Source organism: Panthera uncia, chromosome X, assembly GCF_023721935.1.
Source record: "Panthera uncia isolate 11264 chromosome X, Puncia_PCG_1.0, whole genome shotgun sequence".
Taxonomy (NCBI): Eukaryota; Metazoa; Chordata; class Mammalia; order Carnivora; family Felidae; genus Panthera; species Panthera uncia.
The window spans coordinates 94,382,984-94,410,426 of NC_064817.1; the positions used below are offsets into that span (position 1 = coordinate 94,382,984).

At 48.2% G+C, this 27,443-nt stretch overlaps 1 protein-coding gene across 1 annotated transcript; it reads left to right on the plus strand.

Moving 5' to 3' along the window:
• Positions 1-7,784: 7,784 nt before the first annotated feature.
• On the plus strand, positions 7,785-26,788 carry ATP1B4 (ATPase Na+/K+ transporting family member beta 4). Its single transcript, XM_049644805.1, has 8 exons — positions 7,785-8,149; positions 12,847-13,120; positions 17,776-17,904; positions 18,163-18,267; positions 22,153-22,349; positions 23,077-23,133; positions 25,756-25,851; positions 26,627-26,788. The coding sequence occupies exons 1-8, from the start codon at positions 8,087-8,089 to the stop codon at positions 26,786-26,788; spliced, it is 1,083 nt and encodes a 360-aa protein (XP_049500762.1). The 5' UTR covers positions 7,785-8,086.
• Positions 26,789-27,443: the final 655 nt, after the last annotated feature.

Sequence of the window (27,443 nt, forward strand, 5' to 3'; positions counted from 1 at the left end):
TGACAGATTCAGCTGACCGGGAGACAGACAGAGCCAGTTCTCTATGTAAGTGAACTAGGCAGCTGCTCACGTCAGCGTGTCCCAAGTCATGGTCCTCAGACCTCTGCACCAGATTCATCTTAGGGCTTAAAAATATATTTAAAAAAAAGAATCATGGAGGTGCCTGGTGGCTCAGTCAGTTGAGCGTCCGACTTCGGCTCAGGTTGTGATCTCACGGTTCGTGGGTTCGAGCCCCACGTTGGGCTCTGTGCTGACAGCTCGGAGCCTGGAGCCTGCTTTGGATTCTGCGTCTCCCTCTCTCTCTCTGGCCCTCCCCTGCTTGTGCTCTGTCTCTCAAAAAAAAATTAAAATTAAAAAAAAAAGAATCACGGATTTCACTTAATTTGGTTTTGGTTTTGGTTTTGTTTTAGTCTTTAATCTAGATCCTAGAACAGTACCTTGGCTATTTTTCTTAAAGATACTGATATTTTTGAAGAATCCAGGTCAGCTGTCCTATTTGTAATCTGGATTTGTCTGATTGTTTCTTCATGATTAGATCCATATTCAACACCTTTTCCTTTTTTTAAATTTTTTTAATGTGTATTTATTTTTGAGAGAGACAGAGACAGAGCACGAGCAGGGGAGGGGCAGAGAGAGAGGGAGACACGGAATCCGAAGGAGGCTCTGGGCTCTGAGCCGGACGCAGGGCTCGAACTCAAGAACTGCTAGATCATGACCTGAGCCAAAGTCGGACACTTAATGGGCTGAGCCAGCCAGGCACCCCTCTTTTTAAAAAATAAATAAATAAAAAGTTTATTTATTTTGAGAGAGAGTGTGTGTACGAGGAGGAAAGGGACAGGGAGAGGGAAAGGGAGAATCCCAAGCAGGCCCTGAGCCGTCAGCTCAGAGCCTGATGTAGGGCTCGATCCCATGAACCATGAGATCAGGACCTGAGCCGAAATCAAGAGCCAGACGCTCAACCGACTGAGGCCCCCGCCAGCGCCCCCATATTCAACACCTTTGGCAAGAATACTACAGAAGTAATATTGCCTACTTCACGTTGCATCACATGCCATTGCCCTATTACTGGCGATGCTAAATTTGATCACTTATATAACGTGTGTCTTCCAGAACTCTTTATTGTAAAGGTACTTTTTTTCTTTGAAATTAACAAGTGATCTGTGGAGTAATTAGGAATGTGCATATTGAACAAGCTCTTATGTTGATTCTTGAGTTCCCTGAAGTTTGAAACACTGTTTTCCATGTCGTGATGTGAAAGAAGGTCCTCAAAGGCCTTATCCACTTCCCAAACACGACTCACCCTGGGCTTAGAATGTCTTCACCATTGGGGCCCACGAGGGCCCATTGGGGCCTTCACCCATGAGAGGCCCCCTCATGGCTCAGTCAGTTAAGCATCGGAGTCTTGATTTCCCTCAGATTATGATCTCATGGTTCATGGGTTCGAGCCCCGCTTTGGGCTGCACGCTGATAGCACAAAGCCTGCTTGGCATTCTCTCTTCCTCGCCCTCTGCCCCTCCCCCACATTCTGTCTGTCTGTCTCTGTCTCTCTCAAAGTAAATAAATAAACATTAAAAAAAAGACAAGGTATTTTTGTTTGGTTGGCTCATTGGTTTGTATTACTATCAACAGTAACAATCCTTTTTAAGTGAAATAAGCAAAGCACTTGTATAAATGATATCATCTGATCCTTATACTGATCCACTGGCTGTATAGATGGGAAAATTGAGGTTCAGAGAGGTGAGGTAACTTCCCCAAGTTTCCACAGCTATTAAATAGAGTGGGTACTGGATTCAAATGCAGTTTCAGTTGTAGAGCCCATGCTTTTAGGTATTATGCTGTCCTCCCTAAAGAGCCCTCAATTCACCTGACTTCAGAATTCCGTCACCATCGTCTTCTGAAGCCTTCTAGGCCCTCAGCATTCCCAAGAGTAAGGAAGCAGGGGCGCTGGACTTACTCTCTTTCAAGGCGGAGAGACGGTGCAACACAGAAATCAATAGGCACTCCTGTGGTCTTACGGCAAGTGAGTAACCGAGCGGGGCTGTTGACGGAGAGACCTTAAGCTCTTGCTTATGAATTTGATTTTGATTTAAGAGGCAGCTGAGAGCCACTGTGATTTCTGACTGGTGCTTGCTGAATCCAGAGTGGGTTCAGGTTGGATTAATATCACTGTCCTTTGTTGGGGGGGGGGGCGGGAAATGCTGCTGCTCGATAATAAACAGGTTTGCAGGGTTTGGTGGAAAAGACCAATGTTGCCTCACAGCCCCTTCTGTGCTTGGCACACGTGATGGACTGTCTTTAGGTTTACAGCTCTCTGTCCAGCCTGTCTCGGGGAAAAATGCTACCTCTCAGATTCTAGTTAGCTCAAGAAAACCTCTCGGCACCCCCCCCCCACACCCCATCCCCAATAAACTGAAAACAAGCCTTGTAAAGGTGCTCCGAGTTCGTGCGGCCCACAGTTTACCCTAGTCTATCAATTCTCCGGGAGAACGCCCGCGCCACCACTGCAGTGAAAGGAAAGCGACCCCACAAACCGCCCCGCGGAAAAGCAAGACTGTCCCCTACTTGCAGCCACTTGTAATTTGGGGGGTTATTGCCCAATTTATCTTTAGTTTCAGGCTGCCCATTTCCTAGCGACCGAGGTGTCAGACAAATATCTCTGCACCTGTTGCAAAGTTTCAGCCGCGGCTGGAGATAGACACAGACAAACACATATAGAGTATCATCCCAATTTTAGCTTCTGCACTGTTGAAGCAAGCCCATGTACATATAAAGTATCATCCAAGTTCAGGGTATGTCCTGATAAATTAAGCGGCGTCATATATAGACCCAGAGGATTTCAAAGTTGGAAGAGTCCTGAGAGGCCCTCCAGCAAAGCCCTCCATCCTACTCATCACCCCCTGGCCGGGATACCAAAGTTTGGGCCACTCCAGGGACAGGTTGCTCACTAGCTTCCAGAGGCAGCCGGCCTCTGTGACCAGCTTTTCAACAAAGGTCTTTTAGAAAATAAGGTGAAATCCATTCTCCCGTTACCTGCTAGCCGTTGGGGGCGACTTCCTTCCTCTGGGGCCCCTCAAAACAAGGGACCTCCTTTTGCACCCAGGCCCTTCCCCCTAGCCAGAACCCTGTCTGCAATGACTCTTCCCCTCCGACGGCTCCCTTTGGTGGCATGTGTCTCTGAGGCCCATTCCCTGGCTGGTGCTGCCCGACCTACATCGCTCTGCTCCTCCCAGCCCACCCAGCACGCACAGGGCTCCAGGGAAGCCGGGCCTCTGCGGGCCCACCGCAATGCCATCACTCCGCTTGCCAAAAGCCATTTGATGGAGCAGGTAGGCGAGCAGTTAGAGAGGTGCATTGGGTTTCTGAGCGGCACCAGTCTAGCTAAGGCAGAAATAGGCTCTAACTTAATAATCTGCTCATCACACACAGTAAGAGACACCCTGACTTATTCAAAGACACCGTGGGCGGTGCAGAGGATGAATAAGCATGATTCACTGCCACTCTGGCACCCGGGGCACGAAGAATAATAAAACGCAAAGAATTGTAGCCGCCTGAGTAGTAAATTAAGAGATCTGGGGCTCAGCTAGACTCTAGACATCAATGTTACCATGGCAACAAGGGCCCCAGCGTTCAGCAGCTATTACAGACCAGGCATCTGAGAGGCTAGTCTATGTCACAGCCAAAGCCCACGGGGCTAGCAAAGAAGACCAATTAGCATATCCATTCATTAGGGGCCTCTGCACACTTCTTCTCTTAATTCCAATTAGTTGTTTGTTTGAACCAACGTCTCTTGCCTGCCTTATACTCAATTAGTGCCTTTTAGCCACTGGAAATAGGCTGGAATCCCCACAAGGACCTCACAATTTCCCAAGCCTTCGTGTCTTCCCCCTAGGGGTCGAGGCTTATACAGTCACAAACCCATGGCCTTCAGTCCCTCGAAATGAAAACATCTCTCACTGTAGGACTGTACTCGACAGATGGAAACTCTGCTCAGGAATGTGATGCGCTAAGGGTTCTTCCTGGAACCCAGCAAAGTAGGGATCTCGGGCCATTATCTGGACCATTCAGGTCAAGGAAACCCTCTGGCCTTAGCCAGTGAGCCTGCTGGCTACACTTGCTGGCCACTACTCAGAGGCTAGCTGTTCGGGAGGGGGAATTTCGGGCACCAGGGACCATCCTGGCATCATCAGAGTCGGGCAATAGCTGTCCCAGCTTGAAGGACTGCCCTTCAAGGTCCAACCCAAGCCCCGCCCACTCTGGGAAGCCTTCCCTGATCTCTGCAGCCCCAAATAAGTTCCCCGTCCTCCACGCACTTTGAAGACGACACCTTGTGCTGGCAGTATTCACGGGCAGCTTCAGGCCCTAGGCTGGCCTGGAGCTTCCTCACCCATGACTTCGGAGTCCACAGGTCACTACTGCTGGATGGGTCTGGGCTTCTAGAGTGTGCCCAGCACTGCCCGGGTGACCCCAGTGGCAAACAACTCTTAAGCTCCACTGCACATGATCTCCCAGAGGATCCCTGAAGATTTAGCCAATCCATAGGTAAGGAAAGCACACAACCGCTCTTTGATGGCTCGGGGACACACTCCACCCTCCCCCCACCACCACCACACATACAATTGTGGGAAGTGACCCACAGGAACAGATGTCATAAACTAGCCCATCTCATGGTAGAGGCAAAACCTCTCTGAAGAATGCCACCATCTCTTCCTTCCTTTGAGGACACGAGGACCCAGTCTATGGGCTTCTGTTCCCCATCGGCAACCCAGCAACCACGTGGTTTTACTGGAGCAGGCAAGCAGGAAAGGAGGCTTAGAGAAGCAGGTGCTAACTAACACCCGCACCCAAGGACAGGGCATTCGGTCTGAGAGACTTGAGTCATTTGCCGTTGAATCTCCTGTCAAAGCCTCTCCTTTCTCCCTCTTCTCTTGCATCTGTAGTCACCGTTCTTTTGCAGCCCCATTAGCCACTTCTGGCTCCAGTCTGCTGTACCGTTTAGCAGATTGCTTTTTTCCTCCCCAAAATCAGCAGGAATGGTTTCTCCTGTAGCTAGAGTCTCCTGGGTGTGAACTCACACCGATTTCTGTCTTTGAGACCCTATGGGATTTTGTTATTTTACCCCACCCAACAGCTGGCATTCCAGAAGGCAGCCTGAGCTATAGTCAAAATATGTCGCAAATATATAAAGTATATACCAAACCCCAAGTTACCCAGAATGCTAGGGCGTGAAAGATTCTGGAGAATGGAATATTTTGTTGCCTGAGGTCACATTACTCCAAATCTCCTTTTGTCTTCCCACTCTTGGGGTTTTCCCCCAGCTTTATTGAGATATACTGGCATATAACATAGTATAAGTTTAAGGCGAACAAGGTGAATCCACTTCTATATTTGAAAATGATTATCACCAGAGTGTTAGCCAAGAAACCCTTCATCACATCACATGATTGCCATTTCTTTTCTATGGCAAGAACACTTAAGATCGACTCTCTTAACTTTCAAGCATATGATACAGTGTTATTAACTATAGTCACCACGCTATGCATTAGATCCCCAGAACTTATCCACCCTATAACTGCAAGTTTGTACCCTTTGACCAACATCTCCCCAATCCCCCTACCCCAGCCCCTGGCAACCACTACTCCACTGCGTTTCTATGAATTCAGGTTTTTTTTATTTTATTCATTTTTTAATGTTTATTTATTTTTGTGTGTGAGAAAGTGTGTGAGCAGGGGAGGGGCAGAGAGAGAGGGAGACACAGAATCTGAAGCAGCCTCCGGGCTCTGAGCTGTCAGCACAGAGCCTGATGCGGGGCTCAAACCCACGAACCTCGAGATCATGACCCGAGCTGAAGTCAGGCACTTGACTGACTGAGCCATCCAGGTGCCCCGAGTTCGGTTTTTTTAGATCCCACTTAAATGAGAGCACACGGTATTTGTCTTTCGCTGACTTATTTCACTTGGCATAATGCCTTCAAGGTCCATCCGTGTTGTTGCTAATGGCAGGATTTCCTTCTTTGTCATAGCTAAATAATATTCCTCTGTGTGTGTGTGTGTGTGTGTGTGTGTGCATGTGTGTGTGTGTATCACAATTTCCTTATTCATCCACTGATAGACACTTTGGTTGCTTCCATATCTTGCCTACTGTGAATAATGCTGCCTCCCACTCTTGTTTTTTGAAATCTTGTCCAGTTAACCTATCTTCTGGTTTTTGAGGCTTGCAAAGGATTTCAGGATTCCCATATTTAACACTAGGAATCAGGGGCACCTGGGTGACTCAGTTGGTTAAGCATCTGACTTCGGCTCAGGTCATGATCTCACAGTTCATGAGTTCGAGCCCCGGGTTGGGCTCTGTGCTGACAGTTCAGAGGCTGGAGCCTGCTTGAGATTCTGTGTCTCCCTCTCTCTCTTTCCCCTCCCCCACTTGCATGAGCACGCTCTCTCTCTCTCTCTTTCTCAAATAAGTAAACATTAAAAATTTTTTTAAAAAAGGAATCACACAAAATACTCGACTGGAGAAAGTGTAAGAGACCAGATTATCTATCCCTTGGAATATATTTTGCTTTTATTAAAACCCTAGAGGTGTGAGCTTCCCTTTTTTCATCAGTGGCCTCTTTCTCTTCAAATAAGTGTATGGTCGGGGTTGGGGACTCTGTCAAGGAAAAGTCCTAATTAGTGACATTCTGGTAAATGGAATCTTTATTTTAAATTAACCACTATTGGGGCACCTGGGCGGCTTGGTCAGTTAAGTATCCAACTTCAGCTCAGCTCCTGATCTCACAGTTTGTGAGTTAAAGCCCCACATTGGGCTCTCTGCTGACAGCTCAGAGCCTGGAGCCTGCTTCGGATTCTGTGCCTCCCTCTCCCTCTGCCCCTCCCTTGCTCATTCTCTCTCTCTCTCTCTCTCTCTCTCTCTCTCTCTCAAAAATAAATAAACATTAAAATTTTTTTTAATTAACCACTATTAAAGCTGTCTTCATTAGAATAGCCTGGGCTTGGAATTACGAATAAGTCAATCTCTTTAAGCTATTGTGCTAGTTTTCTTGGTTATGCATATGCCCAGAATCTCATTATCTCCAACATTCTCAGCCACCTGGGTGTAATGGGGGTGTGATTTATGAAGGATCACAGACTCCTCGCAGGCCTTTTAGCCACCCAGGCTCCAGTGGGGTGGACCGAACAGACCAAAACTGCTATACAATGTTTTTGGCTCTTTCTACTAATTTTCCTTTTGTTGGATCTCACATTGGCTTCAGGAGTTATATATGTCTGGGAAACTGACACTGCAAAGTTCTGGCTTGTTCCCTGCCCTGATGCTAAGGGATAAATATAGATCTCAACCACTACAGAAATGTGGCCAGGATTCCAAGGGGTGTGTGCGTGAGGGGCAGTGACTGTTCAAGCTATTCTGATGTGTGGGCTACAGAAAAGCTTCTTTATGTCCAAGACCCTCTTTGCAGAGGGGAGGGGCAAAGCAGGAGCCTGGCCCCTAAAATCAGAATACATAACCCACATTTCAAGGGGCTCATGGGTCGACACAAATAAGGAATATTGTAGGTGGCTCGGTGTGTGTTGGGGGGGTGGGCAGAGCAAAGAGAATCTCTCCTGGATCCTTTTGCATGAGATCAGGCTTATGAAAAAAGAAAGTTATTCTTGGCCATGTCCCCTCACCCCCAACTCCCACCCACGCCCCACCCCCTGCACACACTGATACTCAGCTCTCAATTGAGAAGAGCAAGACTTAAGCTTTCCATTGGGCCCGTAGTATCTTGGGCGCTGGAGGAGAGCAGAGGGCGGGTAGAGGCATGAGGTGAGGGGGATGGGGAGTCACTAATCCTCGTGACCCAGAATATCCCCCCCTCCCTGTGATGATGAGCTTGCTTTTCCAGAAGGGCTTTCCTTTGATTCAGGGAATGGGCCAACCAATGAGAAAGGGGCATGTTAGATTATTTTGGGGAAGGGCTCGTGCCAGGAGGGTGCACTTTTACTAGGCGACAAGTGTCCCCAGCAACCAGTGTCTCCTGTACCAGCAGAAGCTCGGGAACTCTCACCTCCTTGCCTGCCTCTGCCGCGTCTTTGCCCACTGACCAGCCATGAGAAGGCAGCTCCGGTCCAGAAGGGCTCCGGCCTCTCCTTACGGTTATCGCTACAGACTTGTGAGTCCCAGGGAGCAGACTATCTTGCTGTCCCTTGTTAGTGGGGTTGTTGTGGTGTGCATAGATCTTGGCTTATGGCTGCTTCTCCTCGGCATGGGCAGGAACAGTGAGGTTTATGGAAGCCTATAGTTTCAAGATCGAGCAGCGACTCCTGGCACCCCACTGAACCCTACATTGCTGCATTGAAGGAGGAAGCCCCTCTTCCTGGGGAACAAAGATAAGGGAGGGGAAAGATGCCAGAGAAGAAGCGGCCTTCTAACATTGGGGGAAGGGGGGAGTCTAGAATTTAAACAGACCTTTTGGAGTCTGAGAGTAGAGATTTCATTCCCATAGCAGGAAATTCAGCCAGGGGAGAGGGAAGGGGAAAGAGGAAACCACAGACCCAGCTGTCTTGGTCCCTTTGGGTGGGAGCTTCTCAGGAACCCGGCTGCTCTTTTCCTAGAGCAGAAATTCCAAACTAGAGCTAAAATCACAGAATCGTCGCTAGAAGCTGGGAGTAATCTCAGACATCATCTCTCCAGAAGCCCTCGGTGTAGAAAGGAGGCTGCCGGGGCTCAGAGCGCACGAGTGACTCACAAGTTAGCAGGAGAGCCACAGTGAGAATGCAAGTTTCCCCACTTCTAATCTTGTGCTCTCTCTGTTATACGTGCAGTGTGCAACTCCCTAGCCCCCTGATCCTCCGCCACCCGCCGCCACCCTACGTGCCACCCCACCCTGCCCAACACACACACACACACACACACGCCCATGCACAGGCACACGCACACATGTGCACACACACCTCCCTCTAGTTGCCATTTATCTCCAGGGTGCATTACAGAGTTCTTTGAACCCAGAGTTTCTTTGAATTTACTTTGCTCTAAATCGTTATATATGCCCCATGCAGTACTTTTTGGGGGGTGGGGGGAGTGTAGTCTGAAATCTCCCCTAGAGAGGGCTGTGATCCGAGCCCCAGGAGGAAACAAAGCTTAATCCATTTTTCTTTGGAAATGGCCACTTGTATAACCAGGGATTTAAGTAAAGACTGTCAACAGCCAGCAGAGGAAAACACGAATCCTTCTAACCCCATATCACCCTACAGAGGGCTTCCCTCAGCTTTTCAGCCATACGGTGTAGAAGCCTTCTTTTCACATTTCCAAAGTCCCTCCCAGCTTTCAGAGTGGTCACGATCCGCAGGGCACATATAACTATTCCTTCCCTGGCTTCTTTTCTGTGTAATGTTGCTAAAATGTTGTGTATAATTTCAATTCTTTGTCAAGCGCACCAGAAGATCTTGCTCTTTGTAAGAAAGACTTGATTTTTTCAATCTTTTTTTTTTTAGTAGGATTCGAATTTTATTTTTTTTTAACACAAAATGTATTGTCAAATCGGTTTCCATACGACGCCCGGTGCTCGTCCCAACTTTCAAATGCGTCGGGGGAATCTCGCTCTTTATGGGGAGTACTCGATCAAATTTGAAAACAAACTCTTTGACGCCATGAATAACCGGATGCTAATTTCCCTTTTAAAATTAACCAACCATTCAAACGTTTACGGGGTGTTACTCAATGCAGGGCACAAATTTATCCTTTGGGTCATACTGTTTGTTTATGTGTTTATATGTTTATATATTTAGAGTGCTCAAAATGGAGCCACCCTCTGCCCTTCAGATCTTCCCTTTTAGGGCAACGGGATGGCCACAGCACACACCCACTACTATCTTCCAACACATTCGCACACACCATCACATGAGGGCAGCGCCACTTTAGGAGACCGGCAAAAACAGACCCTCCCATCACCGAAGGATTCCCCGCAGGATCCGGTTAAACAGTTGCACAAGAGGGTCTCTCTTGCACCATATGACGTTCTCCTGCACCTGGAAGCAGAGGGGAGGAAACAAAAGATAGTCGAGGTTCCCAAAGCCCGGGCACTGTGAGAGCCGTGGGGGAAATTAGCTCTGAGAAGGTTAATTCTTCCCGGGAGGGTAAAGCTTTAATGACAAGCCATCTTTAATGGGATTATCACGAAAGCTCATATCTACAAATAAGATCAGGCTGAGGCCAAGGCCAGCTGCCTCCTCTGCGGAGCGGAGGTGGAGGGCGGGCACACAGGCGACGTGGCGAGAAAAAGGAAGTTGTGCAGGAAATATATAAAGGCGATACAAATCCCTCCGCGATGCACTGTTACACTTCAAATTCCCCGAGGTTCCCAGACGCAGGAGATTCTTCGGGGGCCCTGATGACCACCCACCACAGCGCCCAGTCCTGCTGAGGTTAGGGCGACAGGCTCTGTGGGAGCAAATTCCCCCGGGGTCCAGCCTCAGAAGTTTGAAGTCAGGCGGTTATCCCCGGCACTTGTTCAGTACCTGCTGGTCACCTAGCTGTGGGCTCCGCACTGTGGAGGGCCGTCCAGGAGTTACAAAATACTGACTCCGGGGGCCCCTGGGTGGCTCAGACGGTTAAGCGTCCGACTTCGGCTCAGGTCATGATCTCGGGGTCGGTGAGTTCGAGCCCCGCGTCGGGCTCTGTGCTGAGCGCTCAGAGCCTGGAGCCTGCTTCGGATTCTGTGTCTGCCTCTCCCTCTGCCCCTCCCCCCCTCAAAAATAAGTAAACATTGAAAAAATTAAAAAAAAAAAAAAAAAAAAAAGAAATACTGACTCTGCCCCCTGGGTGCTCAGAATGTAGTTTGAGAAGCTAGCTGTGTACCTGTGTTCACGCACAAGTGAAAGAGATTTACGAACATTTAATTCATCCATTCAACACAGAGTCCACGTTAGAGTCAGAAATCCTCGATTATAAGCACCTGCAATCTCTTGGGAACACAGAACCTAACACGTTGTGCTCCAGAAATCTGTTAACCACCTCTAGGCACTTGTCTTCGGTGCGACAGAGGAGAAACGTCATCGTCCAGGGTAGCAAGACCGAGGTTCTGAGATTGTCAACTCTATCACACACTTGCTGTGTGCCTTTACCTACATCCAGTCCCCTCTCTGGGCCTCCGATGGACAAGGGGATCTTCAAGGTCCCCGTCAATTCTGATACGGTGTGTGATATGAAGCTGTCCATTTATACAAATTAGAGAGCAATTCAAGAGTGCTTATAATCAGGAGCTAGACAGCGCCGGGCAGACTGAGTACCGAGCCTTGTCATTCTGTGTCACTTTTACTGATTCTGAACAACCCGATTTTCCAAGTATCGCCCCCGCCCCCCCCCCCCCAACTAATGGCAGCGTTTTTAGCTGAGTGTCCTCTAAATGGCCTTTGAGGAATCAGGCAGGGAGGGGGAGGCACGGAGCCCCTGGCCTCTATCATTTGACGCATCCAACCCCAACAGGTGCACAGGCCCGGCCACTCTTCAGATTTGGACAGCAAGAGAGAAGGGAGGGTGGCCTCATTTTCTGCGGCCGCAGTGAGCCTTCGCAGAGCCACAAAGAGCAAAGAAAGATCCGCCTCTCCCGCCTATGGCTGGGAGGCATTTGAAATACCGTTGGTGACGTCTGGGTTTCTCTTTTTTTGTTTAATTTTCTTAGAACCACTCAGAGAAGATTACGGTTTCAGATCTCCATGGCTACAGTCAATCAACAAATATGTGCTGAGCGCTCACTACGTGCCTAGATTTTTGCCGAGGGTTATGGGGTGCGGGGTGGGGGTGGGGGGTGGGGACTAAGGAACTATCTGTTGAAGTTCCGGCCCTCAGGTGGTCTGTTCAACCAGCTTAAGGCAGGAAGAGGTTCCAGCTCAGGGGACAGAGAAGTGACCAATAAACCCCTATGTTCTTCTGCTGGGAAGGGAGTCTAAGTTTTGAGGACGGGCACAGCAGCTGGCCTCTCCTCCTGCTGTCTGTCCCAGGCTACTTTTCGCACAGCTTGGGCTGGTAAGGTTGAGCACCCGCAAGGGTGCAGGACCGACGGTGGAGCTGGCTTAGACTCAGAATTTGCCATCATGGACTCAAGTGCCTAAACTGACTCCATCCTCGGGGCGCCCGGCTGACTCAGGGGGAGCACGCGACTCTTGAGCTCGGGGTTGTGAGTTCGAGCCCCACGTCGGGTGCAGAGATCACTTAAAAATAAAAATCTTAAAAAAAAAAAGTAAATAAAATAACTCCACCCTCCAGTGTCGAACTCAGCTCTACCCTGAGAAGCCAGACAAAGTGAAGCGGGAGGCCGAGGCCCCAGGACAGAGTAGTGACATAAGCAGTCCTAGGGGAAGAGCCAAAAGGCACGAAGGCAAGAATAAAACTTACACCTCTGCGGAAAGAATATTGGGTCAAAAGTGGGTCAGAGAAGGAATATTTCCTCCCAATGAACAGAGAAAGAAAACGTGCCTCTTGTAACAACGGGTACGTGAATGGGGAAGTGGAAATTCGAAGCATCTCCAAATCTTGAGTCACTTTCCATTTATTTTTTTTCCATTTTTGAAACATTTTTAAACATTTTTTAAGCTTATTTATTTATTTTAAGAGACAGGGTGAGCAGAGGAGGGGCAGAGAGAGAAAGAGGAGAGCGAGAATCCCAAGCAGGCTCCGCACTGCCAGGGCAGAACCCAGCGCAGGGCTCAAACTCACGAACCGTGAGATCATGACCTGAGCGGATATCCAGAGTCAGACACTTAACTGACCGAGCCACCCAGGCGCCCTGTTTTCCATTTCTTTTTGGCTGGCGGGATGTGCCGCTGGAAGTTTTTTTGTCAAAAAGGGGATTGTGTTTTGTCACCATTCCAGGACGATCAGGATGAAGTAAACCAGAACTACTTGGCAGATGAAGAGGAAGAAGCGGAAGAAGAGGCTCGGGTGATGGTGGTACCCGATTTGGAGGAGGAGGAGGAGGAAGAAGGACAGGAGGAGGAAGAGGAGGAGATAGAAGAGGAAAAGGAGGAGGAAGAGGGTCAGGGTCCGCCAACAGGCAATGCCTGGTGGCAGAAATTGCAGACCGTAAGCGAATACCTGTGGGATCCGGAGAAAAGGATGTCTCTGGCCCGAACAGGTCAGAGTTGGAGTAAGTCCCAGTTGTCCCCATGCCCCAGTCGGGTGTCCTTTGCTTTTGGCTTGGTGTCCAGGACTCCTTTACCATACGTTGGATGGGCTTGTCTGCAAACTTCTCTTAGATTTCATGTAAAGGGCTCAGTGCCTAGGGACATGCCTGGATGTGGGCAGATGCCATCGGAAGAAACTCCGACCGAGTAGGTAAACACACTGGCTTGTGGAGCTGAAATCCGCTGGGCTCAACCTCATTCGCGATGCAGAGACAGGATGAGTTGAAAAGGCACAGATTTTTTTTTTTAAGGAAGTCCCAGCCCTGTCACTCTCTATCTGTGTGGCCTTGGGCTCATCATTTACCCTCTCTGAGCCTCCGTTTCCTCACCTGCCAAATGAAGGAAATGATCCCTACCTTGTCTCTCTCACCCGGTCGGCCTGAGGCTCCGATGAGATGTTAAAAATGGAAAGTTGAAAGTGCAGTTGACTGTTGAACAGCACAGGTCTGACCTGCACGGGTCCACACAGGGTTGCTTTTGGTTTTGTTTCTGTGTTTTCCGAGAAGTACAGGCTAGCGCTGTAAACGTTAAGAGTTTCTTTCCTCTAGCTTACCTTATTGGAAGAAGACAGTATATAACACAGGTAACATACAAAATAGGTGTTAACGGACTGCTGACGGTGTTGGTAAGGCGTCTGGTCAACATGAGGCTCTTAGCACTAAAGGGTTTGAGGCCAGTCAAAAGCCAGACACAGATTTTCGACTGCACCGGCCTGCCGCCCCTGAGCCCCACATTGTACAACCGTACGGCACAGGGGACCGTTTCTAGGATACAAGCCCCAAGTCCCTGCCGACTTGAGCAAGGGTTTACAGGATCTCATCATTTCGCTCAGTGACGTCAGAGAAGGAAAGCCGGGGAGCCTGCCCTGGGCGCCAGCCTGTGGGTGCCTCGTGCTCCCACGGCGTGTGCACAGAGAAATCGGGTTTAAAGGGAGCGTTTCCAGCGATTAAGGCTGAGCCCCCATCATGCTTCATCAACGGCGGAATTGCATTTCTTAGCTTTTCGTCTTTGTGCCACACGCCGCCACCGCTTGTACCTCACAGCTTCCCCAGACTCCTTTCCCAGGGCCTTGCTCACCTCTTGGTCTACGAATGCAAGAGCCTTCTCCTCAGGAGGTTTAGCCTGGGATAAAATTCACACTTGCCACAGTCTCTGCATGGCCCAGAAAAAGAGCAGCCGCTGGTTTGGAACTCAGTTAACCCACAGGAGAAGGGCAAAATAGAGGACTCTGTGGATGAAATAAGAGTCCCCTAGTGCCCAGGGTCTAGGTTGCTAAAGTTGATGGTCATGCCTTCTAAAGGCCCCTCTGGCTGAGAATTCTCTCCCCTCCTAGGGGAGAGAGTCAAGGTGAACCGGCTAGCCCTCCTTCCTGGAATTAGGAATAGCAGGTGTGGCGCCGTGAGCAACACCCACCTCCCTCCACCCCTCCTCAGTTCCCAGCCCCACCCCTGCCCATCCCTCAAACTCTCAGCTGGAACAAATGTGCCATTCAAGGTGCATTCCGACATTCTGGAAGCTGTAGGCAAATGCTGGACGCTCGCTCCAAAGGGGGCACAGCTGTTTCTCCCTTGCCTAAAGAAGACTAGAGACACGGGCTGTGAAATGCAAGTGTGATTCTGGGAGAGAGAGCCATGCTTTGACCCCTAAACAGCCAGCCATTGGAACCTCACCAGAGAAGCTGATCCAAACTGCTCCTGTGGAGAATAACCCGTAGGCCAAGAAAGAGGGATGAGGGAGAAAGGTTCGAGTGCTCAGGGAAGATAATGGCGCTGGGGACTCTGCATGGCAGGCCATATCCAGGCCTCTGGACAGGAGGTCTGAGGAGAGCCCGGGAACTCAGGCTTCTGCTGTTGGGCTATGCCTGGGCCATGGGCAAATGGCGATGTTAATGCATAGACCACCAAGCGTATGCTTTGCTGTCCTCTTGCTTGAAAACTAGGTGTCCACTTGGGCATTTACTAACCCTATCCCAGCCTGGACATCAACATGACCAACATATTCACCCAGCCTATGATTACATTCTGGGCTTTTTCTTTGGTAGCTGGGTAGCCTCTATTTTTAGGAACTATATGTTATTTTATTGGATACTGACAAGAACCATATGAGGTAGTAATATTATTATCCCCATTTTACAGATGCAGAAACTGAGGCTTAGAGAGGGTAAGTAACTTATCTAAAGCCCCGCAGTCAATAAGTGGCAGCATTGGGATTCAAACCCAGGTCAGATGAACACGGGGGTGTAATTCTCTTGCCGGAACACCACACTGTCTTCGTGAACGGCAGTGATGAGCAAAGCCCTGATGGGTAGGGTCTCAGGACCTGATGGGATGTTTTGGTGGGGGGAGTAAAGAATCTGGATCACGGGTGCCTACTATATCCAAGATATCCAGGTCTGTACAGGCTTGGGGAAAGCATTCAGGAGAGAACCCTGGATTACCTAGAGGAGTGGTCCAAGTAAAACTTGGATGTCCAGAGCAGAAAAAGTTGGAGCGACCAATAGGCTCTGATGGGTATGGTGCTTGGTTCCTTGGTGGGGACGGGGGTGGGTGGGAAGCTGTGTTAGCTTAACCTATGGCAGACTTCAGGGCACCCATCCTGGGTGAGGCTCAGGGGACTCACTGCTAGTGCCATTCTCCTACCTACAGCTTCCTAGCCACACATTCTAGACAAAATGGAAGCCATACCTCCAAGGGAACGTACCTGTATTCTATTGCTTTCCTTTCGTTCATGAAACTGAGTCTTCTAGTCCCCCAGGATGGCTCCAGCCATCGGCCCATCCCCAGGATGGGGATGGGGGTTGAGGAACGGAGGCGAAGACACAGGGCACATCCCATTAGGGCAGCCAAGGGGCAGTAGCCCAGGATCACACAGGTGCTACCGTGTCCTCTCCAGGGACTCCAGCTGAATCGATGCGCTCATGTTCCCGTTCTGCTTCAGTTCATCTTATAAAACATCAAGCTTCCATTTCCAGTTGGGTTACTAAGGATCTTTCTTCTCGTTTCCTCTCCACTCCCCCCCTCTTTTTTTTTTTTTTTTTTTTTTTGGCTAATTTTATCTGGTTCATGGTTCAATTTAAAAATTATTATTCGGATTCAGTTTTGGGTACAGCAAAGTTACGTGGTTTGTTCCAGTTTCTGGTTCACGATTCAGTTCAAATCTGTAGTTCCGACATCGTGTCACTGCTGTGAGCGGAGCCAGATACCGTTGCCCGAGAGAGAGCCCCAAGGAGACTTGAAAAGAGTTTCTCAGCTGCAATCTCATGCTCGTTCACCTCGCTCGGGGCTGCCTCGAACGGGGGCAAACCTAATCCCGATGCCACCCACAGAGGAGGGGCTCACATAACCGTGCTTCTGGTCCGACGGCAAAAATAATATTAATAATAACAATGGTGAGGGCTGCCATTTAAAGAGCACTGGGTAGGGGCGCCTGGGTGGCTCAGTCACTTAAGCGTCCAACTTCGGCTCGGGTCATGATCTCACATTCGTGGGTTCGAGCCCCCACATCGGGCTCTGTGTTGACAGCGCAGAGCCGGGAGCCTGCTTCGGATTCTGTGTCCCCCCCTCTCTCTGCCCCTCCCCCCACCGCTCACGGTCCGTCTCTCTCTCAAAAATAAATAAACATTAAAAAAAAATAAAGAGCACTGGGTATCTGCCAGGCTCTGCGCGCTGCTATTTACATGCATCTTTCAAGGCTAAGAAGTAGGTACTGTTACTGTCCTCGTTTTACAGATGAGGAAATTGAGACCCGGGAGGGTGAACGGCATGTCCAAGATGAAACAGCTAGGAAATGGTCAGGTCAGGATAGGATGTAAGGAAAAGCAGAATTGCTGGGATTGTTAGGCATGTAGATCAGTATATGAGGTTAAGTGCTAAACTTATTCCCATTTTACCTGTGAGGAGTCGGCGGTACGGAGAGGTTCTGTCACTTGGCCAGGCGCACAGGTATAGAGCGTCCAGGTAGCAAGAGTCAGTAAGTAAGTACGGCTTCTTCCTCCTTCCCTCCCCGTCCTTGTTCCTTTTGAAAAGTCGAGCCACTTAAATATTTGCTAAAGATGAGTAAGATTTGAAATAAGTAGGGTGAAGCCTCACTTTGCCTTGATTAGAGACAAGTCCAGTGGAAATTAATCAAAAGTTTGAATTATAGGCTACGTGAAAAGAAATGCAGTTTTCATCACTTGCAAATACATATAATCACTGGAACCAAGCTGCTAGGACTCTTCAGGGCACCTGCTTTAATGAATAGCGAAGAATGATTTGTACTTAGGACATCAACCGTTGCCCAGAGGGCTCCCAAGCAATTTTCCCTCCGCGGTACATTCAACTCCGCTCCCCTGTGATCTTGCCATCGGTCATCATCTGCTCAGCAAGCCCTTCCATCGGAGATGCCGTAAAGGTACACTGCGATCAGATCTCCGACACAATTCTCACGAACTCCAAATTGGTGACATCTGAATAAGCCAAGGACATACTGAATCTGGGGAATTTGAAGAGACAAAAAACAACCAAAAAACAAAAATAAAATGCCAACGTGTTTGGGTTGGTTCTGGCTCAGGAGTTCGAGTGAGGAGGCGGGGTCTGTTGGCAAGCACTGATCACTCTCCTCTCTGATTGTTCTGCAGGCCTGATCTTAGTCATTTACTTCTTCTTCTATGCCTCCCTGGCTGCTGTGATTACCCTCTGCATGTACACGCTATTTCTGACCATCAGTCCTTACATGCCGACCTTCACCGAGAGGGTGAAGCCTCCTGGTGAGTGCCAAACGCCCTGTGCTGTCAGAACTTGCTGGACGGAAACCTGCCTCCGCGGCATGTTCAGCCTCAATTAACTTTGGCTCTTCCCGGTAATGACTTAGGGATTCAATTATTAAAAGTAAAATGGTATTTGGCAAATTACAGTCCTTTTTATTTTGATTGCCTGGGGGGGTGAACGTTTCATGGGAATCAATACAAAAAAAAAAATTATCCCAAGAATGGGTTAATATATCTAAGACCTGTTTTCATTGCCAGGAGTGATGATCAGACCCTTCGCCCATAGCCTTAACTTCAACTTCAACGTTTCCGAACCTGACACCTGGCAGCATTATGTCATTAGCCTAAATGGCTTTCTCCAGGGTAAGTTCCTCTGAAGGGGGGAAATCTCTTTGGAAGGATGATGGGGGTGGGGATTCAAAATTCGCAATGCACCAGAAACCCCACTCTTACTAACCCCAGCCCATCCCGGTCTTTCTTTACCTTGCACCTCCCTCGGCAACTGTACATACAATCAAAACTGCTCTAGTTTGGGATGTATGTTGCCTTGAAAGCATATAAGCCAACTCTCCAGCATTCTGCTAAGTTCACTGGGGCAGAGAACTTGTTTTCTTTTCTTGAACATTCTAGGGCACCTACTTATGTCCTGGGCTCATCCAGATGAGTCCTGGGCTCAGTAATTATGAAAGATAATTCGAGGTGGGGGTAGTGTTGAGAAAAGAAGGGTGTTTTCCAGAACGGGAAGATTCCTGCCCCCCTATACTTTCTCAAGGGAAGGGAATTCATTGCTTGGAGATGGGCCATCTTCAAGGAAGAGAGCAAGGGTCTTCATTTAATAGCATCCCAACAGGGAGTTAGAAGAAGAATCTCTCTGGGTGACAGTCACGCCAGCATTTTGATTGCAAGTGTTTTCAAGATGCCTATCTCTATAGCGTCATCAGATACACTTTCAGGGACAAATGAGTGGCTTCTTGAGAAGCCCTTCCAAAGAGTGAAAACTGAGGTAGCAATTTGTTGAGGGTTCAACACAGAGCACACAGGCTCTAATTGACCAGCTATCAAAAAGGAGCCCCAGTGGGTTTACCTTGCTGCACCAATTATTTGTGGCAAAAAGCCAGTTGGATCGGTCTGGTTGTCCCTTCCTGGCCAAAGGGGGTACAGATAGGGAGTGGTAGAATGTGCACTGAATTAGGAGAAAAACAATCTCTTACGTGGTGGGAAGTGTTATGTAAATGCATAAATTTTGTCATTTAACCTTAATTCTGCATAGCAGAATCTACTGTCTCCAGTTTATGAATGGGGCAACTGAGGCTCAGAAAGGGGAAGTAACAGGGCACCCGAGTAGCTCAGTTGGTTAAGCGTCCGACTTCGGCTCAGATCATGATCTCGAGGTCCGGTCTGTGAGTTCGAGCCTTGCATCGGGCTCTGTACTGACAGCTCAGAGTCTGGAGCCTTCTTTGGATTCTGTGTCTCCCTCTCTCTCTCTGCCCCTCCCCCACTCTCTCTCTCTTGCTCTCTCTCTCTCAAAAATAAATAAACATTAAACAAATTTAAAAAAAGAAAGAAAGAGGAAGTAACATGATAAAAAGTCTCCTGGCAGCTGAACCAGTGTTTAAACCCACATCCGTGGTTTTGACCCCCTTGCTACTCAAAGTGCGATCCAAGACCCGCAGCATCGGCATCGCCTGGGGGGTTGCTACAAAGCCGGCTCTGGGGCCCTGCCCCAGACCGGTTGGGTCAGGATCTGCACTTAAACAAGATCCACAGGTGATCTGTATGAACTTTAAAGATCGAGAAATACTGTTTTTCATAATTCTTTGCTGCTGCCATATGACCAGGAGTTAGAAACTCAGTTTTGTATCTATCAGTCATGCTCAGTGTCATTTTGGGTAAGTCTGAGTTTCAGATCCCTCACTTGTAAAATGAGGGGGGCTGGGTCCTCTCTGAGTCCATGTAGTTCCTTTTTGAGCTAAAAAAAAAAAATGTTTTGGGCATCTTAGCCGGCGCAATATCTTCTTTTCTTTCAAAATACTTGTGAGATATTACAGGCGTGTTGCCAGAATCTCTGCTGAGGAAATCCCTCCGAGAAGCTAGTAGATGGAGAAATACCGATTCTGACCTGATGACAGAGGTGGAGAACAGTAGGGAAAGCACTGGGTTTTTAGTTCCTAAGTGTAGATAACATGCCCTACTTAAAAGGGACACATCTCTGAAATAGACATCCCAGAGTATCAATTTCATTCCCAGGAGGACTGGGATTTTGCAATAAGGGTCATGCCCATGTCACATTATTTTTAATGGAACTATCTCAAGAGAAACAATGAGCATGTGATTAGAGCTTCTATTTAGAAACTTATTATTTGCACATAGTTCTTGTTCTAAAAAAAAGATTAAAACAAAACCTTGAATTGAATGTAGCTTTGTCAAAGGCAAAATAAAGGCTTAACCATAATTGGAATAGATTTTAAATTCCCAGTTGCTCCTGAACAATATTAAACCCAAGTCACAACCTGTCTAGATGAAAACCCAGCAGGACATTTGGAGTTTTACCACTGGTAGATCACAGGTGCACAATTTCCTCTGAAAAATGAAGCTACTGGAGGGGAACCTTGGTGGCTCAGTCGGTTAGGCATCTGAATTCAGCTCAGATCATGATCTCACAGTTTGTGGGTTCGAGCCCCACGTCAGGCTCCACAGTAGTAGTGTGAAGCCGACTTGGGATTCTCCCTCTCCCTCTCTCTCTGCCCCTTCCTCTGCTCGTACTTTCTCCCCCTCTCAAAAGTAAAAAAAAAAAAAAAAAAAAAAAAAAAAAAAAAAAAAAAACCAAAAAACTAAGATACTGGGAACATGAGTGCACAGAGGCTGGATCTAGCAGGACTAACTAGATTCCATCATTTAAAACAAAACTGGAAATGATGCAGTAATTTCCAAAGCTCAGTTCCATGGCATCTGGTGGGCCAAAGAGTGAGCTCACAGACAGCCCCTTTTAGCTCTCTCCCTGATGTGCATGCCTTGTGCACATGTTACGTTCCATCCAATGTAAAGGGACGTGAACTCTGAGTGCCTCGGGTCTACTGAGTGCCTCAGTAGACAAGATCTTACCCTCTCAGTGGAGGCGCTATGGTTGTTAGTTTCTGTCTTTCTTTTTTTCTTTTTTGAAAGTTATTAGAGAGAGAGAGAGCGCGCGCATATGCTAGGGGCAGAGAGAGAGAGAGAGACAGAATCCCAAGGAGGCCCCTCTGTCAGTGTAGAGCACCACAGGGGCTCTAACTCATGAACCAAGATCAAGAGTCCCATGCCGGGATGCCTGGGTGGCTCAATCGGTTAAGTGTCCAACTTTGGCTCAGGTCATGATCTCACAGTTCTTGAGTTCAAGCCCTACATGGGGCTCTGTGCTGACAGCTCGGAGCCTGGAGCCTGCTTCCGATTCTGTGCCTCCCTCTCTCTCTGCCCCTCCCCTGTTTGTGCTCTGTCTCTCTCTCAAAAATAAATGAACATTAAAAATTTTTTAAAAAGAAAGAGTCTGGTGCTTAACCAACTGAGCCACCCAGGCGCCCCTGGTTTCTGTCTTTCAACCTAAGCTTCTGTTTTGCAGTGCTAACTTCCCTCGGTAAGGGATGAGAAGCTGGTTTTATCTCCTCTTCTTCCTCCCTCTCTTCTTCTTCCTCTCCCTTCCTCCTGTCCCACAACACGCACGTCTCATTCTCTTGCATCAGGTGGCTCTCATGGACCTCAAAGGGAGATGTTTCCCAGACTGAACTTAAAGAGATTTAGTCCAAGAGTTTCACTCCTTTATATAAGCCATGCCATGACATGATTCAGTCCCTCTTCCAAGATCTGTCCACCGTGTACCTATTCCTCTTCCAGAAGTGGAAGAGGACGCCCCCCACGCTTACAATTTGCTATAGCTGAAAAGAAATAATGGAGAATAGAGAGAAGTTATAAGGTGACCAACACATGACCCAGAGGTAGACATTCCAAAGTTCCGAGGCAATGAGAAGCAATCAGATGATGGGCTAGCCCCATCAGATGGGGACTAGCCCCAAAGGCTTCCCGGAAAGATGTTACTGATGAAAGTCCCCGGGGAACGGAGGCCCGGTCACAGAGCCTGGGCCAGACTGACTGGCCTTTCAGAGGCTCACCAGCAAGCTGGAGAAAGGAAACTAGGGAGGAGGACTACTGAAAGCATGGCCTTCCCCTGTAGCACCCGTCTAACGTGACCCTTTGCCACCCACACACATGCTTTAGGTTACAATGACAGTCTTCAAGAGGAAATGAATGTGGATTGTCCCCCGGGGCAGTACTTCATCCAAGATGGCGACGAGGATGAAGACAAGAAGGCCTGCCAGTTTAAGCGCTCCTTCCTGAAGAACTGCTCGGGCTTGGAGGACCCTACTTTTGGCTACTCTACTGGACAGCCCTGCATCCTTCTAAAGATGAACCGGGTATATTGGCCCTTGATACTCCGGCGATGATAAGTTGGATGAGCTGGGTAGGAGGGCTCTGGCCACTCCATTTCTCTTGGGCTCTGTCTTCATACACTGCAAGTTCGGCCATTTTTACTGACAGCATCATTAATACAAACAACCAGATCAACCTATCAAGCAATAATAGCTTTTTCTCCCTGAACACTTCCTATTTCCACTCATCTCCCCCACCCCCAGCCTGCCCTTTGATGCCCTCTATCAGTAATGAGGTCCTAGGCTGTTTGGAACAGGGGACTGACATGACGTGGGGGGACAATTCTTATAGCATAAAAAATGCATTTTCCTCCTCTCCTGCCATGCCTTAGGTGGGGTAGAGCCTTACCCAGGCACATCCCTCTTAAAACCAGAAAGTTCTTTACATCTTCAGGATTATCTTGCTGCAGTTACCATTGTATGAACATCAGTCACAAACACCACTAGGGGAAAGCCAAGCTGCACAGTTCTGAAGATATTTTGCATTCTTTGCCCTCTGTAACATTCCTGAGAGGGCAACATAGATGAACTTTATGCCTAAGGAAGGGATGGCTTAAGGGCGGTTAAGAAAAGTCCCATTTTTTATTGTCAAATCTGTTTTCTTTTTTTGATTTTATATATATATATATGTGTGTGTGTGTGTGTGTGTGTGTGTGTGTATGTATGTATATATATGTATATATATAAACAACGCTGGCTTTTCTTTTCATAGATTGTAGGCTTCCGTCCTGAACTTGGAGATCCTGTGAAGGTTTCCTGCAAAGTTCAGGTAAAGTGCCTTTTTTTTTTTAAGTTTATTTATTCATTTTGGGAGAGAGAGCGCACAGGACAGAGGCAGAGAGAGAGGGAGACACAGAATCCCAAGCAGGCTCTGCACTGTCAGTGCAGAGCCCAATGCGGGGCTCGATCTCACAAACTGGGAGATCATGACCTGAACCAAAGTCAGATGCTTAACCATATGAGCCACCCAGGTGCCCCTAAAATGCCTTTTTGAATAGGTACTGTTAGCACATCTATTTTATGCAAAAAGATGGCTCATCCCTTCCAAGGGCTTCCCCATGGATGATTGGCTATGGGTTAGGGAAAGGGTTAATCTTTTCATAACTACACCTCCCTTTAGTACCTTCAGGCCTCCGCACTGCCAGAAAGCGTTCAGGTCATGTGGGTGCGTGTGTGCCTGTGCTGATATATACCTGTGAAAGCCAAAGAAGAGCCTCAGCTAAGGCCCACAGCAGGGAACGACAGTGTGCCACGTCATTAATTGGGATTCTGTTTACGCTTTTGCTTTTACCTCTAATTACTTGTTTCTTTGAACTAAACAAACAGCTTTCATTAGAGTCATTAGTCCCTGCTTTTAAAACAGAATTTCACTTTTTGCAGCAATGACCAGTGGCACTGGGTGTTGCAATAACAAATGACTACAAGGGAAGTAGAAACAGAACTCCATTAATATGCTAATTAACTGTCCTTCGGGAGACCATTAACTCCTATCTCATCTGCGCCAATTAGCTCCTTTGTAGGAAAAAGCCCTAGATCTTGGGTTTGCTTCCCAGACCAGAAGCAGTAGCTCCCTCTGGTTTCGTAACATCGACTGCACCCCCCAGCCCTGGACAGTTGCAAGACCTGGTGTGTGAAGCTGGGTGATCCCATTCTCAGTACTAGAGATACAGCTCAAAGCTCCAGGCTGGATGGTGACAGATCAGAAAGCAGCAAAAGGCGGCATGTATTCAGCAAGCGTGTATCGATCACTTATTATATACCAGGTACTTTGCTAGGTGCTGGGGGTGCCAAGATAAATATGACTCTGTCTCCGAAGTCAGGGCAATTGCGTATTACAGCTGCTATGAAAGGTGGAGCGGGGACATTGAAGAGGGAAAGGTTCGTTCCACGTGGGAGATGGTGACACTGAAGATGAGGTTTTTGGGTTTTTTTTTTTTTAAGTTTATTTATTTATTTATTTATTTTGAGAAAGCGCAAGCAGGGTAGGGGCAGAGAGAAAGGAAGAGAGAGAACCCCGAGCAGGCTCCGCGCTGGCAGCCCGGAGCTCGATGTGGGGCTTGAACTCACGAACCGCGAGATCATGACCTGAGCCAAAATCAAGAGTCAGACGCTTAACCGACCAAGCCACCCAGGCGCCCCAATGATGAGTTTTGAAAGGTCAGGCAGGGGTTTGCCGGGTGAACAAGGTAGGAAGGACATTCATTGTGTGCACACGTACATGGGTATGTGTAAACACACACACGTGAGGTGTGACTACAAACTAGTGGGACCGATTCCACAGAGTATTCACACAAAAAAATGAATTTCATTGCTTTTTAGAGGAATGTGTAACTAAATCATAAAGACCAACTCAGTCCTAAACTAGCGTATTAAGTGGATAGAATCCTGTTTACGGTTCCCTAGTGGAAGCCATTCATTTTTCAGCTTACACAGACTCTTGCTGAGAACTGTCCTTTCAAAAGACAACAAGCAATATTAAGTCTTTACACACTGTATAGTAATCAATATTGGTCGAAATCCACACCCACTTGTGGAAATCAAGCAGGATAAGGTAATTGCTAGAATGAATTAAGGCGTATCGTATGAACGATTACACTATATTGACAGAAGTAATCACATGCCCCCCGTGAGTGATTTGCTGCTGGTGATGCAGTGTCTGTCCCTCATCAGCCCCCAGCCCTCTGCTATTTAGGACAAGCCTAATGCATAGTCAGACAGGTCAGTTCCCTACCTGATATGCTATGATGATGGTAGAGTTGTTTATTTAATCATTTCCAGTTATGGGTCCCCTCTTGCTTATCGTCCTGACGTCACCTGCTGTGCTTAAGCAGAGAATATGGTCAGAGACATGAGTTTAGGTGGGCCAGACTCTAGGCTGTGTCCCTAGGAGTCAGGTGCCTGTGCACCTGGTGTGACATGCCATGAACCGAGCCCACAGTGTACGAGTCGTCGTGAAGTGGGATTATCTAGACATGGTCTGACTTACACCTGCCTCAAGGTCCAAGACCGGGTGCCAGGCCCAGTATGAGTTCTTTGGAGAGGGCCTGGTGTGTAGGCTCTTGTGCTGGAGCAGCCAGGGCAAGCCCTTTGGAGTCCTCCGTCTGGCTCCTCTAGGAGCCAGTGCAGAACCATATGGAGCACCTTGGGACTCTCCAGTCCAGACCTTCCATTCAGTAATCTTGGAACTGGAAACCAAGGCACAATCTCTTTCTGGAAACGCTCTGGGGGATAGGTCTGGGGTAAACTATGCCCCATTCTGCTTTCGTGGGTCTTCCTGGGACAGTTGGTTGTGGGTTACACAGTGATTTCACCTGGGGCGCAGGCCCCTTGAGCTCAGGCTCCAACTCACCGAGAGACCCGGCATCCGACATATACCTGCTTTTACTTACAGAGAGGTGATGAAAATGACATCCGATCCATCAATTACTACCCAGAGTCGGCTTCTTTTGACCTTCGCTACTACCCTTACTACGGCAAACTGACTCACGTAAGCCTGTATCCTTTTCAGTCTTTGCTGTCAGAAAGGGCTCAGAGACACAGGAAGGAAGGGCTGTTTGGTATCTACGGGAATTAGGAGGCAGCCTAATTAGGAATTAGGAATTAGGAATTAGGAGTCAGCGGGGTGAGTAGCTGCCGGCCAAGACCAGCAGCCCCCTCTACCAATTCCCAGTACAACCGCTGCTGTCCATATCTGAAGGAATCTCAGATAGGGTCTGGTCTGACTCCTTCAGTTTACAGATGGAGAAATTAGGGTTCAGAGAGGGACAGTGACTTGCCCGACACACACAGCTAATTAGTGACAGAGCCGGGAGCAGACAAATCACTGTCGTTGCACTCAGCTGTGCCCAAATAATCACACTTGCCTGTTCCGCCCAGTGGAAGCCCCAGGGCAGTGGTTGTGGGTCATACAGTGAGGCTTCATCTCTGGCGTAGAGGTTTGAAAGATACTAGTTCTGCTTTGACTCATGGTCTGATATCCAGGAAATCATATCACGCAGAGGCAGAATTCGTTTTCCCCAGAGGACAGTCAGACATCTGAGAGGGACTTACAAGAGAAATGTGTGATTTCCCCCACTGTCCCAGGGCAGAGCGGGCATGTCACTGGCTTTAGCCATCTGTGACTTGGTATCATGGGGTTTGCTCGGTTCCCTTTGCGAGGGGTTATCCCATCCCTCACTGACTATCTGATCCCTTCCATCCTGTGACCCACCCCCGCCCTGTCCCCTCCTCACACTGAGGATTCATTGTTCTTCCGCCTACAGGTTAACTACACCTCCCCACTGGTGGCCATGCACTTTACAGACGTGGTGAAGAACCAGGCGGTGCCCGTGCAGTGCCAACTGAAGGGCAAGGGCATCATAAATGATGTCATCAATGATCGTTTTGTGGGGAGGGTAATCTTTACTCTGAACATAGAAACCTAAGAACTTCAGGGGCCACTTCCGCTAGTTCTGTTTCTGTTCTATTTCATGGACCCCTGGTAGTTCCTGAATTCTTTTTCTTCAATCAGGACACAGCCAGACGGACACTTAAGACAGCAGATGATTTTTCCTTGCCTTTGACATATGTGTAAAATGACATTGTGGCATTGATTTTTTAAAGGTAGTCTCTCCTGATGACAAATAGATTCTATTAATTTCCTCCCCCCGCCCCCACTTAAACGAAAACCGTTCTTGCTGCTACAAGCCTCTCACCGTAGTGTAAACATAGTGTCTGATAAAATTCACAAGGGCCATGAAGGAGACTTTCTATGATGGTTTGAAATTCATCGTGTTTTGTAAGGTTCTGTTGTTTTGAGAGGTGAGATTCCTCCCAACCAGGCTGATAACTAACCTTTTTTTTTTGTTTGTTTTTGTCTTAACCTGCCTGGCAAGTTCCTTCCCTGGGAATCGCCGATCAGACCAACCCAGAATACACCTAGGGCTACCGGGCCTAGAGAACTCTATACCCAAGGGTGCTTGAGGGACTGGCTGTCTCAAATGGGCAACTAAAACAAATACTGATTTGAAGACTAGGTTATCTTCAACTGGGACAGAAAGCAGTGCTAACTGGATATCGTTCTGAAATAGAAACGAAGAC

Bases quoted from the DNA above. Each gene is read 5' to 3' on its own strand.
- ATP1B4 (XM_049644805.1), top strand. From the start codon at position 8,087: ATGAGAAGGCAGCTCCGGTCCAGAAGGGCTCCGGCCTCTCCTTACGGT. The intron at 17,905-18,162 runs GTGAGTGCCAAA...TTTCATTGCCAG, and splicing joins CGAGAGGGTGAAGCCTCCTG to GAGTGATGATCAGACCCTTC. The intron at 22,350-23,076 runs GTATATTGGCCC...TTCTTTTCATAG, and splicing joins TCCTTCTAAAGATGAACCGG to ATTGTAGGCTTCCGTCCTGA.